Source organism: Mobula hypostoma, chromosome 31 (genome assembly GCF_963921235.1).
Source record: "Mobula hypostoma chromosome 31, sMobHyp1.1, whole genome shotgun sequence".
Taxonomy (NCBI): domain Eukaryota; kingdom Metazoa; phylum Chordata; class Chondrichthyes; order Myliobatiformes; family Myliobatidae; genus Mobula; species Mobula hypostoma.
This window is the reverse complement of record NC_086127.1, coordinates 2528566-2544840: the sequence shown is the minus strand read 5'-3', so window position 1 is coordinate 2544840 and position 16275 is coordinate 2528566. Positions and strand designations below refer to the sequence as shown.

Below are 16275 nucleotides of genomic sequence, written 5' to 3'. Positions count from 1 at the left end.
CATCTAAACAAGCCGGATGCGTTTTGGAAACAAATCCTGTGGACCGATGAAGCCAAAATAGGACGTTTTGGCCTGAAAGAGTAAAGGTATGTTTGGAGAAAAAAGGGTGCAGAATTTCACGAAAAGAACACCTCTCCAACTGTTAAGCACTGGGTGTGTGTGTGTGTGTGGGGGGGGGGGGCGGCGGGATCGATCATGCTTTGGGCTTGTGTTGCAGCCAGTGGTACGGGAAACATTTCACTGGTAGAGGGAAGAATAAATTCAATTAAGTACTAGCAAATTCTGGAAGGAAACCTCACACCGTCTGTAAAAAAGCTGAAGATGCAACGAGAATGGTTTCGGCAACAGATTAATGATCCTAAACACACATCAAAGTCCTCAATGGACTACTTGAAGAGGCGCAAGCTGAGGGTTTCGCCCTCACAGGCCCCAATATAAACATCATCGAATATCAGTGGATAGACCTCAGAAGAGCAGTGCGTGCAAGACGGCCGAAGAATTTCACAGAACTAGAAGCCTTTTGCAAGGGAGAATGGGTGAAAATCCCCCAAACAAGAACTGAAAAACTTAGCTGACTACAGAAAGCGTTTACAAGCTGTGATACTTGCCAAAGAGATGTTACTAAGTACTGACCATGCAGGGTGCACTTCCGAAGCTTCCAACATTCCCAAATGTCTCTGTCAAGTATTGATTTCAAAAGTTGTTGCGAAGCATCGGGACTTCGGTCATTTCTGGTCAACGTTCTGATTTCCTGGAAAGGAAAAGATGATGCAATTAGAAATTGACTTTCACTGTGGCAATGTTAGCATCGTAACACAGACACATTTTGGAAACTGCCTGATAAACAAGGATCGATTCGATTTTACCTGACAAATTATAAGCCTTGATAATCTAGGCACACAAATTTGAGCTATTGTTCACCGACTCCATTTATTTTCTCTACTTCGTAGAAAGGGATTCATGTTATATGCATTGGGAAACCTTGATAATTAGACACATAACCTTTCATGACATTTAAATAAATATTTTATTAAGGGGAATCAGGTGCAAAAATTGTGGATTTGGAGCTGTGCCATGTAAAAAATTAAGGTGAACTACAGTATCACATATTCAAGAAGCCGATAGAGGGAATAATCTTCGTTGATATCAAAGTCGAATCGCCGTAGGCTGGAGGCCGAGTCTGTGAATCTGTGCGTGCACTTTCTCGACGAAGGTCCAAAATCTGCATTTCCACATCCAAATCCAATTCTGAATTCAGATCCTCTAGAAGCAGAAGAAAGAACACTTTGCAGGGGGTTAACAGATGGTCTATGTGCCTGCATGTGAGTGGGAAAGGAAAACTTGATTTACTGCTGCTGCTTGTTGTGTTCTGTTTAGTCGTATCCTGTGTTGTCCTGTCCATCTCGTGAAAATGTAATGTTGGCACATAATTCTCCATACCTACCGAAATATCCAATGGGATCCCACAACATAGCACGTGTTTCATTTCCCATCACCAACCCCTTCCCCGAAATTTCTGCTTCACGCAGGAATCGCATCCTGTGTGACACCCTAGTCCACCCGTTCTTCTCTACTGATCTCCCTCCCGGCACTGATCCTTGTAAGCGTGACAAATGCCACAACCGCGCCTATACCACCTCCATTACCATCATTTATACCCCGCACAGTCCTTCCAGACGAGGCGACACTTCACCTGCGAATATGCTGTGATTATCTACTGCATCCGATGCTCCCGGTTTCGGTATCGCTGAGACCCGACGCAGATTGGGAGTCCAGTTTGTCGAGCACCTTCGTTTCATCCGCCTCGAAAAGCGGGATTTCCCGGTTGCCACACATTCCAATTCCTCTTCCTATTCCCACCCCAACACGCCAGTCCATGTTTTCATCCGCTGCCACAATACATCCACAGTCAGGTTGGAGAAACACCTTATATTCCATATTGGTTGCCTCCAAAGTGATGGCATGAACATCGATTTCTCGAATTTCCGGTCGTTGCTCCCCCGAGATAATTCCCTATTCGTGTTTCACTCCCACACCTTCTATTCTTACCTGAACTTAACCTCCTTATGGTGCTCCGCCCCTTCCTCTTCTTCTATGGTCTTCTGTCTTCTCCAATCAGATTCTACCTTCTTCAGCCCATATTCCTTCCACCAATCAACTTCTCAGCTAATTACATCGTCACCTCTCCCTCTCAGGATTTCGGCTATCTCTTGCTGCCTTGTACGTATTCCTCGCTTCCGACCAATGCCTTATTCTGATTTCTTCTCCTTCCTTTCCGATACTGATGAAGGGTCTTGTCCCGAAAAGTCGAATTTACTCTTTTTGATAAATACTGTCTGACTTGCAGAGTTCTTCCAGCATCTTGAGTGTGTTCCGTAAGGTTTCCAGCCTCGATGAACACATGATAAATGCATCTGAATCTAGTGCCTATCAGGACCGCAGGGATTGATATGTTCTCTGCTGCACTGATACACGGCTCACCAGCGAAACCGTAGACACGATGCTCCAGCCAAAAAGGTTTTTAATTGCCCGGAAGGACTGGGTTTACATTTTCGGAGAAAACAACAGGAAGCAGTCTGTGCATAGTGATGATACTCTTTGCGGTGCCCGACGTACCTGTCCTGTGTTACTCTTAGTCTCTCAACGGGGAACGTCGGCTAATTAAGGCCAACCATTCTACTTGTTGTGCTATCCTCCATATGCCGAAGTCTCGGATGCACTCGATGTATATTGTGCGATGAAGAACACAAGAAGCAGCCTACTCTGACAACTTTCACATCCTTGTCGGGGCTACAACGACGTTTGCTTGTGAAATAGCTGCCTGACAACTGCCATCCGAACATCATCTGGAGCACCAGAATTTCCAACAAGTCCACTGCCACTCTACCATCAAGACTGCTGCCGTGCTGATCATCTGGTTGTCCACCTCTTACCTGCATGCAGTCAGATACTAAAGACCAATACACCAAGACTGAAGTGCAGTGAAAATAAGGACTATATTGATTTTTTTTTTTTGTTTTTTCACATTGATACCTCATATTATACTAATAATTCTAAAAAACACGTCAGTCGTCAAATCACTGATTGTGGAAAATTTGCGAGGACATCACAATACGTGGTATATCGCCAGTGATATTTCAGGCCCAAAAGACATAATCCATACCTCAAGGCTTAAGTCTGCCATCCGCCCTCCACTTAACAGCGACTCACTCATATTCTCCACGATATATTTAATTGCCGATTCCAGTTGCTTCTGGAGATTTTTCTTAACTGTGTGCAGCTGAAGATCGGTGCATCTCGTCAATATCTGTCTGGTTTCATCAGGGCGATCTTCTGCCAATGTTCAAAAAAAGACATTTTACTCCTCTCTTTCCTGTTAGAAAATGATGACTACTGTAGATTAAGTGGCATTGTAAATAGAGGGTAGTAACATAGTCTCCAACCTGATGGCATGAACATTGATTTCTCAAACTTCCGCTAATGCCCCACCTCCCCCTCGTACCCCATCCGTTATTTATTTATATACACACACTATTTCTCTCTCTCTCTTTTTTCTCCCTCTGTGCCTCTGACTATACCCCTTGCCCATCCCCTGGGGTTTCCCCCCCTCCTCCATTTCCTTCTCCCTGGGCCTCCTGTCCCATGATCCTCTCATATCCCTTTTGCCAATCAATTGTCCAGCTCTTGGCTCCATCCCTCCCCCTCCTGTCTTCTCCTATAATTTTGGATCTCCCCTCCCCCTCCCACTTTCAAATCTCTTACTAGCTCTTCCTTCATTTAGTCGTGACGAAGGGTCTCGGCCCGAAACGTCGACTGTACCTCTTCCTAGAGATGCTGCCTGGCCTGTTGCGTTCACCAGCAACTTTGATGTGTGTTGCAGTAATATAATCAAGTAGCTGGCAATCTTCAAATGAAGAACTTACAGTTGGAAAATGAAGAAATGAGGCGTAAAAGTTGGTAATGGGCATCAGGTGAAAAGATTACATTAATTCTGAACCATTGACATGTTAGTTCTTGCGTATGTGCCTCACCAAGCATCAACCATTCCAGAATCTCTTCCCCGTAATTCAACTACTCACAGCTTATCGACATTAATCGAGGCTAATTAGCTATCGAGTCAAATCTGTGTACGGTAAAGATAAGTGACTGTTCACGTCAAGATGCTAAGACTCTATTAAGAAACGGTGCATAGTCAGGAAGAAGCTCGAATCTCTGTCGCAGAGAGGTAGATCAACAACAGCGTTTCTACTATATTTTCCTTGCTTAGAGCGGTGTTTCGTATGCAAAATTCCCTGGATTCTCTAATGTCCCCAATTATTTGTTGTACAGACTAAAAGAAACAGAAAGTAACCGGCTCTGTCAAACACAGGAAGAGAATTGAGGACCATTCCTCACAAAACACTGGAGAAAATTAGCAGGCCCGGCAGTTCTTCAGGACGGGAAATGAAAGGGGAAAACGCAAGAAGTAACTTCAGGAATCTGTGTCTCAGAAGTAGCGTCCATCATTAAGGACCAACAGCACACAGGACTTGGCCGTTTCTCACTGTTACCATCGCGAACGAGGTACAGAGGTACAGGCACACACTCAGCGATTCAAGATCAGATTTCAATAGGCAATCAGTGTCTGATTAAAGCTTACTCACCACTGATCCGTCCCTTATCCGCCGACGTGCCTGACTTGTCGTCTCGTACGCCAGTCACCCGATCTTCACCGGTCATTTCCGTAGCTTCGGATTCACTTTCATTACTGGCACCACGCTTATCTTCGGTACGTCTTGTTTTCTCTTTGTCTACAATATCTTCCGCTAGTTCTATATTTTGTAGGGCACCTTTGTCATTTACGTTGGCAGGTGGTTGTTTTGTTTCTGGGTTGTGACCTGTCACCATTCTGTCAGTGATCCCGCTAAATCCTGCAGATAAATATTAAATACAATAAGGGAATAATATTTACAGGAGCACTTCCGATGGGTTGCGAGAAATAACGTTTTATTAATAAAATATAAATTTGACAGGAGAGTTCAATTGCCATCAGATTCGGACTGAGGCAACACTCGTCTGTTAGATACGAGCACCACAGTTTCAAACCGGAGATCTACCCTTTTGTTGTGAGTTCTACTGTTCTAAAATACTCTGTCTCTGAAGCCGCTGGACGTACATTTTTAGCGTTGTTTCATCTGTGTCTACATGTACCTGCCTATATAGCGATCTACTCGAATTTGTCTTTGACTTTTGATGCACCGAGATAATATGTCACCGGTATCAGAGTGCGAAGTAGTAATGCCCGACGCTATTAGCAAGAATGGGGAGTAAGCTTAAAACCAATCGCAATATTAGGTATAGGTAAGGTCTTTCTAAAATCGGTTCAACTGACTTCTATGTCAGTTCTCCACAACTCTTAATTTCACGTCTGTCGAAGGTTGATTGATAATCGATTATCTTTGTATCTCTGATTCTGTGCGTTATACTTTCGAGGGTGCAAACTGATATCAACACCTTATCAATAATTTTTGAAACAAAGTGGAACTTGATTTCCGTCCGTCTGAATCGGATGATTTCCCAAATCACAGGTATCTTGGGATAGATTCTCAGCTTCTGCTCCTTTTTCCATGTATTTTTTTCCCGATTTAATCAGTGAGTTCTGAATCCTGTTTAGAAATCTTACTACGATGCATATGCAAATCTGACGTTCATTCGTCAACGTTCTCTCTCTCAGTATTTGCTGACACTGTCCTAAAGGCACTTTTTAAATCGGGAGGCTGCAGACCCGAGATTGTGTTGAAAAAGTGCAGCATGATCTGCATTTGCGCAATTTTGTTTAAAGTAATGGGCAGCCCACTAAGTGCGAGAAAAAAGTAGTGATTTCTGTATTTATTATAAACTTCTTGCCACGGGTATTTCACGAGTAAAAACGTGCAGTGACAATAAGAGATTAATGTCTCGGCAATTCGGAAGTATATGGTGCAACCCTCTGACTGAACTGTCAGCTATACTGCACTTCGTTATAATAGTGTCTTTCTATAACAGAGAGATAGAAACATAGAAAACCTACAGCAGAACACAGGCCGTTCGGCTCACAAAGTTGTGATGAACCTGTCCCTACCTTAGATATTACTGGTGCTACCCACAGCCCTCTAGTTTTCTAAGCTCCATGTACCTACACAAAAGTCTCTTTAAAAATCCTGCCAATAAAAGATTAATGTCTTGCAACTTCGGATTTATATGGTGCAACCCTCCGAGTGAATTGTCAGCTATACAGAATTTCGTTAGAATAGTGTCTTTCTATAATGTTCCCCTCACTTTCGTAATCAGCCTGGTGCTCATCTTCTGCAGGTCCTCTTTTCCTTCTATCGACAGCGTCTACTTCTGTTGCTATTCTCTGTAGTTTATCATTCCCGGTGTCGAGATTTTCATTTATTTCTGTGTCGGAACGGGAATGGGATAGGAATTAGTGTTTGGATAATTGGGAATTCCTCTCAAGGTGTTCGGAAAATCGGTCGCTAAACTTATGTCCTGTTTCAACAACGTAAACTAGGGCGCATTGGGACAACTCAAATGAATTTACGGCCAAAGACGAGCTGTATTCCTGTGATGGCTGGGCAGGCTTATTGAGTCGGAAAGGATTATTAACATGCAGTAACTCTCAGGAAAAGGACTGCAAATGATGAAATATGTAGGGAAATGTTAGCTACAAACGGAGTGCCTGTTGGGGGCCTGTCGACATATATCGCCAGTAAACTGCCGGAACAAAAGTGGCAATTTTGTATCTCCTCAGATCCGGCCCGTCCAGCAGAGATCCACTATCAAGTTACTTCTGTTTATTGAGGAAAAAAAAAACGAAGCGCCTGTGTGATTTGTAAAGATCTTCGAAACGCAATCACTGTGTAATTAAAGCTTACTCACCACTGATCCTTCCCTCATCCTCCGATGTGCCTGATTTGTCGTCTCGTTCGCCAGTTTCCCCATCTTTACCGTTTGTGTCCGTAGCCTCGGCTTCACATTCATTACCCGTACCGTGCTTATGTCTGGCTGCTGTTGTTTTCGCATTGTCTACAGTATCTTTTTCACTTTCTATATTTTGCAGAGCAACTTTGTCAGAGTCATTCACGCTGGCCGGTTGTTGTCTTGCTTCTGGTTCGTGACCTGCGGCCAATTTACAAGTAATCCCGCGAAATTCTGCAGGTAAATATTAAATAGAATAAGGGTGTAACGTCTGGAGAAACACTTTCGATTATAGGGATCTGGGAATAACAGTTCGGCTTGCGGTAATGATACACTTCATATCCAGTAGTATCTAAACTTGGCAGGGAAGTTCCATCAGCACCGGATTCGGAGGGAGGAGGCAACACATCTGGCAGGAGACGTCAATCATTTGTTTGATAAGAGCACCGCACTTTTAAGGCCCAGGTCTTCCCTTTTATTGTGAGTTCTCCTGTTCTAAAATACTGTGTCTGTGATACTGGAGGATTTACATTTTTGCATTATTTCTTCTGTGTATCTGCCTGCATAACGATCAACTCTAACATGACTTTGACTTTTGATGCACCGAGTTAATATGTCACCGGTATCAGAGTGCAAAGCAGTAATGCCGGACGCTATTGGCAAGAATGGGGAATAAGCTTGAAAACCAATCGCAGTATCAGGTATAGGTATGGTCTGTCTAAAATCGGTTCCTCTTGTCTTCCGTGCCAGTTGTCTGCAACTCTCAGTTCCCCATCTGTCAAAGGTTGATCTCCGATCGGTTTACTTTTATGTCTGATTCTGTCCGTCAATACATTCGAGGGTGGAAATTAATATCAACGTCTTATCAATAAATTTTGAAACACAATGGAACTTTATTTCCGTCCTATTCCGACGTATTCCCAGATAGAAACATAGAAACATAGAAAATAGGTGCAGGAGTAGGCCATTCGGCCCTTCGAGCCTGCACCGCCATTTATTATGATCATGGCTGATCATTCAACTCAGAACCCAGCCTTCCCTCCATACCCCCTGACCCCTGTAGCCACAAGGGCCAAAAGATGATTGGTATGGTGGGATAGCTTCTTAGCTTGAACTCATTGTATCATGTCTTTATCCATTTTGATCTGTGAGTTCAGGATCCTTTTAGAATGAATTACTACGGTGAGTATCCAACTCTTACGTTCATTTGTAAACGTTCTCTTTCTCTCTCGGTAATAGCTGTACAGCGGCATACAAAGGTTTGGGCACCACTGGCAAAATTTCTGTTACTGTGAAGAGCTAAGCTAGTAAAAGATGAACTTATTTCCAAAAGTCATAAAGTTAAAGATGACACATTCCTTTAATATTTTAATCAAAAACGTTTTTATTTTCATCTTTTTCAGTTTCAAAATAACAAAAAAAGGAAAAAAAAAGCCAAATCAAAAGATTCAAAGGAACATCTAAACAAGCGTGATGCATTTTGGAAACAAGTCTCGTGGACTGATGAAATTAAAATAGAACTGCTTTGCTGAAATGAGCTATGGTACGTTTGGAGAAAAAAAGGGTGCAGAATTTCATGAAAAGAACTTCTCGCCAACTGTTAAGCAGCGGGGTGGATCGATCATGCTTTGGGCTTGTGTTGCAGCCAGTGGAACGGGGAACATTTCACTGGTAGAGGGAAGAATAAATTCAATTAAATACCAGCAAATTCTGGAAGCAAACATCATACTGCCTGTAAAAAAAGCCGAAGATGAAAAGAGGATGGCTTCTAGAACAGGATAATGATCCTAAACACACCTCAAAATACACAATAGACGACCTCAAGAGGCTCAAGGCCCTCACAGCCCCCTGACCTAAACATAATCGAGAATCTGTGGATAGACCTCAAAGGAGCAGTGCATGCAAGACGGTCCAAGAATCTCACAGAACTACAAGACATTCGTAAGGAAGAATGGGCGAAAATCCCCTAAACAGAAATTGAAAGACTCTTAGCAGGTTACAGTAAGCATTTACATGCTGTGATATTTCCCAGAGGGGTTTTACTAAGTGCTGCCATGCAGGGTGCCCAACATGTTGCTTCGGGCTCTTTTCATTTTTTGTTATTTTGAAACTGTAAAAGATGGAAATAAGGAGTTTTCTTGCTTAAAACATTAAAGAAATGTGGCATCTTTAACTTTATGCCTTTTAGAAATCAGTTCATCTTTTACTCGCTTAGCTATTCAGAGTAACAGAAATTTTGATCAGGCGTGCCCAAACCTTTGTGTGCCACAGTAAATGTGCGACAGATGCTTTTTAAATAGAGAGGATGCAGAACAGAGATTGTAATGAAGTGCGATGCTTTGTTTAAGAAATACAAATCCAAGGAAGCGCAAAGAAAAAAATGTTGTATTTACTCTTGACGCAAATGCAGACGCAATATTAATGGATATCAATGGCTCTCCACACGGCCTTAGAGCACCTGGACAACAGAAACACCTATGTCAGGATGCTTTTCGCCGACGATGGCTCGCATTTAATAACATCATTCTCACCATCCTAATTGAGAAGTTGCAGAAACTGGTCTTCTGCAACTCCACGTGGAATTGGATCCTCGACTTCCTAACCTTAAGATCACATTCTGTGCGGATTGGCGATCACAATACTGTCTCCTTTACCATGGCATTGGAGAGGGATATGACAGACACCTTTGGGAAACTTTTAACTGGAGTAAGGGGAAATATGAGGCTATCAGGTAGGAACTTGGAAGCATAATTTGGAAACAGATGTTCTCAGGGAAACATCCGGAAGAAATGTGGCAAATGTTCAGGGGATATTTGCGTGGGGTGCTGCATAGGTACGTTGCAATGAGACAGGGAAAGGATAGTAGGGTGCAGAACCATGGTGTACAATGGCTGTTGTGAATCTAGTCAAGAGTAAAAGAAGAGCTTCCGAAAAGTTCAAAAAATTAAATAATGATAGAGATCAAGAAGATAACAACGAAAGAAAGAAGGACTTTAAGAATTAAATTAGGACAGGCAGACGGGGCCATGAAAAGGCCTTGGTGGACAGGAATAAGGAAAACCCCAAGGCATTCTACAAATATGTGAGGAGTAAGAAGATAAGCTGTGAGGGAATAGGACCAATCAAGTGTGACAGTGGAAACGTGTTTATGGAACCGGATGAGATAACAGATATTTATAATAAATACTTTGCTTAAGTATTCACTACAGAAAAGGATCTTGACAATGGTAGGGCTGATTTGCAGCGGATTGAAAAGCTTGAGCATGTAGATATTAAGGAAGAGGATGTGCTGGAGCTTTTGGAAAGCATCAAATTGGATAAGTCACCAGGACCGAACGGGATGTACCCCAGGATACTATGCAAAGCGAGGAAGGAGATTGCTGAGCTGCTGGCGATGATTTTTGCATCATCAATGAGGACAGGAGAGGTTCCGGAGAATTTCAGGTTTGCGAATATTTTTCCCTTATTCAAGAAATGGAGTAGAGATAGCCCAGGAAAATATAAACCAGTGAGTCTTACTTCAGTTGCTGACAAGTTGATGGAGAAGTTCCTGAGAGCAGGATTTATGAACATTTGGTGAGACGTGATATGCTTAGGAATAGTCAGCATGGCATTGTCAAAGGCAAGTCGTGCCTTTCGAGGCTGATCGAATTTTTTAGGTTGTTACGAAACACATTGATATAGGTGGAGCCGTAGATGAAGTGTATATGTATTTTAGCAAGGCATTCGATAAGCTACCCCATGCAAGGCTTATTGAGAAAGTAAGGGGGGATGGGATCCAAGGTGACATTGCTTTGTGGATACAGAGCTGGCTTTCCCACAGAAAGCAAAGATGGGTCAAAATCTGCATTGATATTGGTGCCTCAGAGACCTCTTCTGCGATTAATAAATGACCTGGATGCGGAAGTAGAGAGATGGGTTAGTAAATTTTCTGATGACCCCAAGTTTGGTGATGTTGTGGACAGTATGGAGGGCTGTGAGAGGTTATGGTGGGGTATTGATAGTATGCAAAACCGGGCTGAGAAATGGCAGAAGGAGTTCAACCCAAATAAGTGTGAGGTGGGTCATTTTGACAGAATGTAGCATTAATGGTAAGACTCCTGACAGTGTGAAGAATCCAAGGAATCTTGCGGTCTGAGTCCATAGGACAGTCAAAGCTGCTACGCAGATTGACTCCGTGGTTCAGAGCATTGGCGTTCATTAACCGTGGGACTGAGTTTAAGAGCCGAGAGGTAATGTTGGCGCTATATAGGACACTGTCCAGACGCCACTTAGAGTACTGTGCTCAGTTCTGGTCGCCGCACTATTGGAAGGATGGGGAAGCCATAGAAATGGTGCAGAGGAGATTTACATGAATGTTGTGTGGAATGTGGAGCATGCCATACGAGAATAGTTTGAGTGAACTCGGCCTTTTCTTCTTGGAGCGACGGAGGTTGAGAAATGACCTGATAGAGGTGTACAAGATAATGAGAGTCATTGATCGTGTGGATAGTTAGAGGTTCTTTCCCATGGCTAAGATGGAAAGCACGAGAGGGCATTGTTTTAAGGTGCTCAGAAGTGGGTACAGAGTAGATATCAACAGTCTGTAATGTTTACGCAGAGAGTGGTGAGTGCGTGGAATGGGCTTCCAGTAGTGGTGGTGGAGGCAAAGTCGATATGGTCTTTTAAGGCACACCTAGATGGGTACGTGGAGCTCAGAAAAAAAAAGAGAACTATGTATAAGTTTCGGTAGTTCAAAGGCAAGGACATGATCGGCACAGCTTTGTGGGCCGAAGGGCCTCCATTGTGCTGTAGGTTTTCTATGTTTCTGTGTTTCTAAATATCCTCCTCGCTGACGATTAAAGTTGGTGCACCTTATGGGTGTGTGCTTGTCCCATTGCTGTACCCACTAGATCCGCATTGCTGTGTGACTAGGAATAGCTCAGGTACCGTCTATTGATCTGATGCCGATACAAACATTGTTGGTGGGGTCTCAGATGGAGAGGAGAGCGCGTATATGAGTGAAATGTGCCAACTGGTTGAGTGAGGCCGCAACAACGGCCTTGCACTCAAGGTCACGAAGACGAAAGAGCTGATTCGAGACTTCAGGGAGGGTAAGACGAACGAACACGTACAGGGATCAGAAGTCGGGAGAGTGAATAGTTCAAGTAACTTGGGTGTCGAGGTTCCTGAGTATCTAACCTGGTCCCAACGTACCGGTGCAGTTACAAAAAAAGGTAAGAGAGCGACTATATTTCTTTAGGAGTTTGATGATATTTGGCATGTCGACAAATACACTCAAAAAATTCTATAGATGCACTGTGGAGAACATTCTGCCGGCTGGATCACTGGATAGTATGGGGGAGGGGTGCTACTGCATAGGACCGAAAAAAGCTGCAGAGTATGTAAATCCAGTCAGCTCCATCTTGGGTACTAGCCTACAAAGTACCCAGGACGTCTTCAGGAGTTAGTGTCTCAGAAAGGCAGCGTCCATTATTGAGGACTGCCATCACACAGGGCAAGGCCTTTTCTCACTGTTTCCACCGGGAAGGAGGTACAGAAGCCTGAAAGCACACACTCAGTGATTCATGACCAGATCTCGATAGGCAATTAGTGTCTAATTAAAGCTTACTCACCACTGATCCTTCCGTCGTCCTCCGATATGCCTGACGTGTCGTCTCGTACGCCAGTTACCCGATCTTTACCGGTCATTTCATTAGCCTCGGCTTCACTTTCGTTACTGGCACCGTGCTTTTCTTCGGTACGTCTTATTTTATCTTCGTCTACAATATCTTCTATTAGTTTTATATTTTGTAGGACACCTTTGTCATTTACGGTGGCAAGTTGTACTTTTGTTTCTCGGTCGTGACCTGCCGCTATTCTGTCAGTGATTCCGCCAAATCCTGCAGATAAATTATAAATACAATACTGGAATACCATTTAGAGAAACACTTTCGATCAGTTGCGAGAAATAACGTTTGGGCTGCGATATTAACATACTTAATATGTATAATATTTAAATTTGGCAGGAGAGTTCAATTACCGTCGGATTCGGAGTGAGGCAACACTGGTGTGTTTGATACGAGCACCACGGTTTCAAACCCGACATCTACCCTTTTTGTTGTGAGTTCTACTGTTCTAAAATACTCTGTCTCTGAAGCCGCTGGACATACATTTTTAGCATTGTTTCATCTGTGTCTACCTGTACCTGCCTACATAGCGATCAGCTCTAATTTGCCTTTGACTTTTGATGCACCGAGATTATATGTCACCGGTATCAGAGTGCGAAGTAGTAATGCCGGACGCTATTAGCAATAATGGGGAATAGGCTTGAAACCAATCGCAGTATTAGGTACAGGTAAGGTCCATCTAAAATCGGTCAACTGTCTTCTGTGTCAGTTCTCCACAACTCTTAATTTCCCATCTGTCGAACGTTGAACGATCATGTTTTATCTTTGTATCTCTGATTCTGTGCGTTATACATTCGAGGGTGCAAACTGATATCGAAATCTAATCAATATTTTTTGAAACATAGCGGAACTTAATTTCCGTCCGTCTGAGTCGGATGATTTCCCAAATCACTTGCTGCGTGGAATAGTTCTTAGCTTCTACTCTTTTTACCGTACATTTTCTCCGTTTTCACCTGTGTGTCCTGAATCCTGTTTTGAAGTCTGACCACGATGCATATTCAAATCTTACAGTCAGCCTTCTCTCTCTCATTATTAGCTGACACTGGCCTGCAGGCACTTTTTAAATCGGGAGGCTGCAGATCCGAGACTGTGTTGAAAAAATGCAACATGATGTGCATTTGCGCAGTTTTTGTTTAAAGTAGTGGGAAGCCCAGTTAGTGCGAGAAAAAAAAATCGCTATTTCTGTATTTATTATAAACTTCTTGTCACTGGTAGCTTACGAGTAAAAACGTGCAGTGACAATAAAAGATTAATGTCTGGGCAATTCGAATTTATATGGTGCAACCCTCAGATTGAACTGTAAGCTATACTGCACTTCGTTATAATATTGCCTTTCTATAACAGAGGCATAGAAACATAGAAAACCTACAGCACAATACAGGCCGTTCTGCTCACAAAGTTGTGCCGAACGTTTCCCTACCTTAGATATTGCTAGGGTTAGCCTCTATTTTTCTAAGCTTCATGTACCTATCCAAAAATCTCTTTAAAAACCCTGACAATAAAAGATTAATGCCTTGGATCTTCGGATTTATATGGTGCAACCTTCCGAGCGAACTGTCAGCTATACAGCAGATCGTTCGAAAAGTGTCTTTCTATAATTTTCCCCTCACCTTCGGAATCAGCCTGCTGCTCATCTTGTACACGTCGTCTTTTCCTGCTGTTGACAGCGGCTACTTTTGTTACTATTTTCTGTAGTTTTTCATTCCCGGTGTCAAGATTTTCATTTATTTCTGTGTCGGAACGGGAATGGGATAGGAATTATTGTTTGGATAATTGGGAATTCCTGTCAAGGTGTTCGGAAAATCGGTCCCTGAACATATGTCCTGTTTCAACAATGTAAAGTAGGGCGCGTTGGGAGAACCCAATTCAATTGAAGACCAAAGACTTGCTGTATTCCTGTGACGGCTGGGCAGGCTAATTGAGTCGGAAAGGATTATTAACATGCAGTAACTCTCAGGAAAAGGACTGCAAATGATAAAATATGTAGGAAATTGCTAGTTACAAAAGTAGTGTCTGTTGGGGGAGTGTGAACATACAGCGCCGGTAAATTGCCCGAACAAAAGTGGCATCTTTTTGTCTCCTCAGATCCAGCCCGTCCAGCAGAGAACCATTAGCAATTTACTTCTACTTATTGAGATAAAAAAAAAACGAACCGGCTGTGTAATTTGTAAAGATCTTCGAAACGCAATCAGTGTCTGATTAAAGCTTACTCACCACCGATCCTTCCCTCATCCTCCAATGTCCCTGGTTTGTCGTCTCGCTCGCCAGTTACCCCATCTTTACTGATCGTGTCCGTAGCCTCGCCTTCACATTCATTACCGGTACCGTGCTTATGTCCGGCTGCCGCTGTTTTCGCTTTGTCTACAACAGCTTCTTCTCTTTCTATATTTTGCAGGGCAACTTTGTCAGACTCATTCACGCTGGCAGGTTGTTGTTTTGCTTCTGTTTCGTGATCTGAGGCCAATTTCCAAGTAATCCCGCGAAATCCTGCAGATAAATATTAAATAGAATAAGCTTGTATCATCTGGAGAAACACCTTCGATTATGGGGATCTGAGAAAAACAGTTGGGCTTGCGGAAATGATACACTTCATATCCAATAGTATATAAACTTGGCAGGATTGTTCAATCACCAACGGTTTCGGAGGGAGGAGGCAACTCCTGGCAGCAGATTCCAATCGTCTTTTTGATACGCGCACGACAGTTTCAAGACACAGATCTTCCCTTTCATTGTGAGTTCTCCTGTTCTAAAATACTGTGTCTGCGGGATGTACAATTTTAGCACTATTTCTTCTGTGTCTACCGGTAACTGCCTGCATAGCGATCAACTCTTACCTGAGTTTGACTTTTGATGCACCGAGCTAATATGTGATAGGTATGATCCAATGAGCCATGGAAAGGATGGTAGGGTACAGGAACAATACTGTACAAAGGCTGCTGTAAATCTAGTCAGGAAGCATAGAAGAGATTCCGAAAGGTTCCAAAAACAAGGTAATGATAGAGATCAAGGTGATAATAAGCCTCGAAAGAAGCGGTGTAAGAATGAAATTAAGAGAGCCAGAAGGGGCCATGAGAAGGCCTTGGCGGACAGGATTCAGGAAAACTCCAAGGCATTCTACAGATATGTGAAGAGTTAGAGGATAAGACGTGAGAGAATAGGACCAGTCAAATGAGACAGTGCTAAAGTGTTTATGGAACGGGATGAAATAACAGAGGTACATAATGAATACTTTGCTTCAGTATTCACTGCGGAAAGGGATCTGGGCGATTGCAGGGATGATTTGCAACGGATTGAAAAGCTTGAGCATGTAGATATTAAGAAAGAGGATGTGCTGGAGCTTTTGGAAATCATCGAGTTGGATAAGTCACAGGTACCGAACGAGATGTACCCAAGGTTACTATGCGAAGTGAAGAAGGAGACTCTCTGAGCCTCTGGAGAAGCTTTTTGAGTCAATGAGGACGGGGAATTTACGAAGGATTGGAGGTTTGCGGATGATTTTCCCTTCAAGAAAACGAGTAGAGATAGCCCAGTAGATTATAGACCAGTGAGTATTACTTCCGTGGCTGGTAAGTTGATGGAGAAGATCCTAAGAGATAGGATGCATGAACATTTAGAGAGGCATAATATGATGTGGAATAGTCAGCATGGCTTTGTCAAAGGCAGGTCG

At 43.0% G+C, this 16275-nt stretch overlaps 1 protein-coding gene across 15 annotated transcripts in view; it reads right to left on the bottom strand.

The window, feature by feature from the left end:
• The window catches only part of LOC134339996 (uncharacterized), a 147507-nt gene that overhangs the window by 31043 nt on the left and 100189 nt on the right, over positions 1-16275 (bottom strand). For 12 of the 15 annotated variants that reach the window (XM_063036837.1, XM_063036838.1, XM_063036842.1 and 9 more), the window contains 8 exons: positions 14823-15095; positions 14219-14338; positions 12555-12821; positions 6901-7173; positions 6298-6417; positions 4644-4910; positions 3164-3333; positions 634-751 (listed from right to left, as the gene is read on the bottom strand). In XM_063036837.1, the coding sequence (XP_062892907.1) occupies positions 634-751; positions 3164-3333; positions 4644-4910; positions 6298-6417; positions 6901-7173; positions 12555-12821; positions 14219-14338; positions 14823-15095 (1608 nt within the window). The remainder of the gene's footprint in view (positions 1-633; positions 752-3163; positions 3334-4643; positions 4911-6297; positions 6418-6900; positions 7174-12554; positions 12822-14218; positions 14339-14822; positions 15096-16275) is intronic. The other 3 variants (XM_063036843.1, XM_063036844.1, XM_063036852.1) reach the window with 3 other exon arrangements.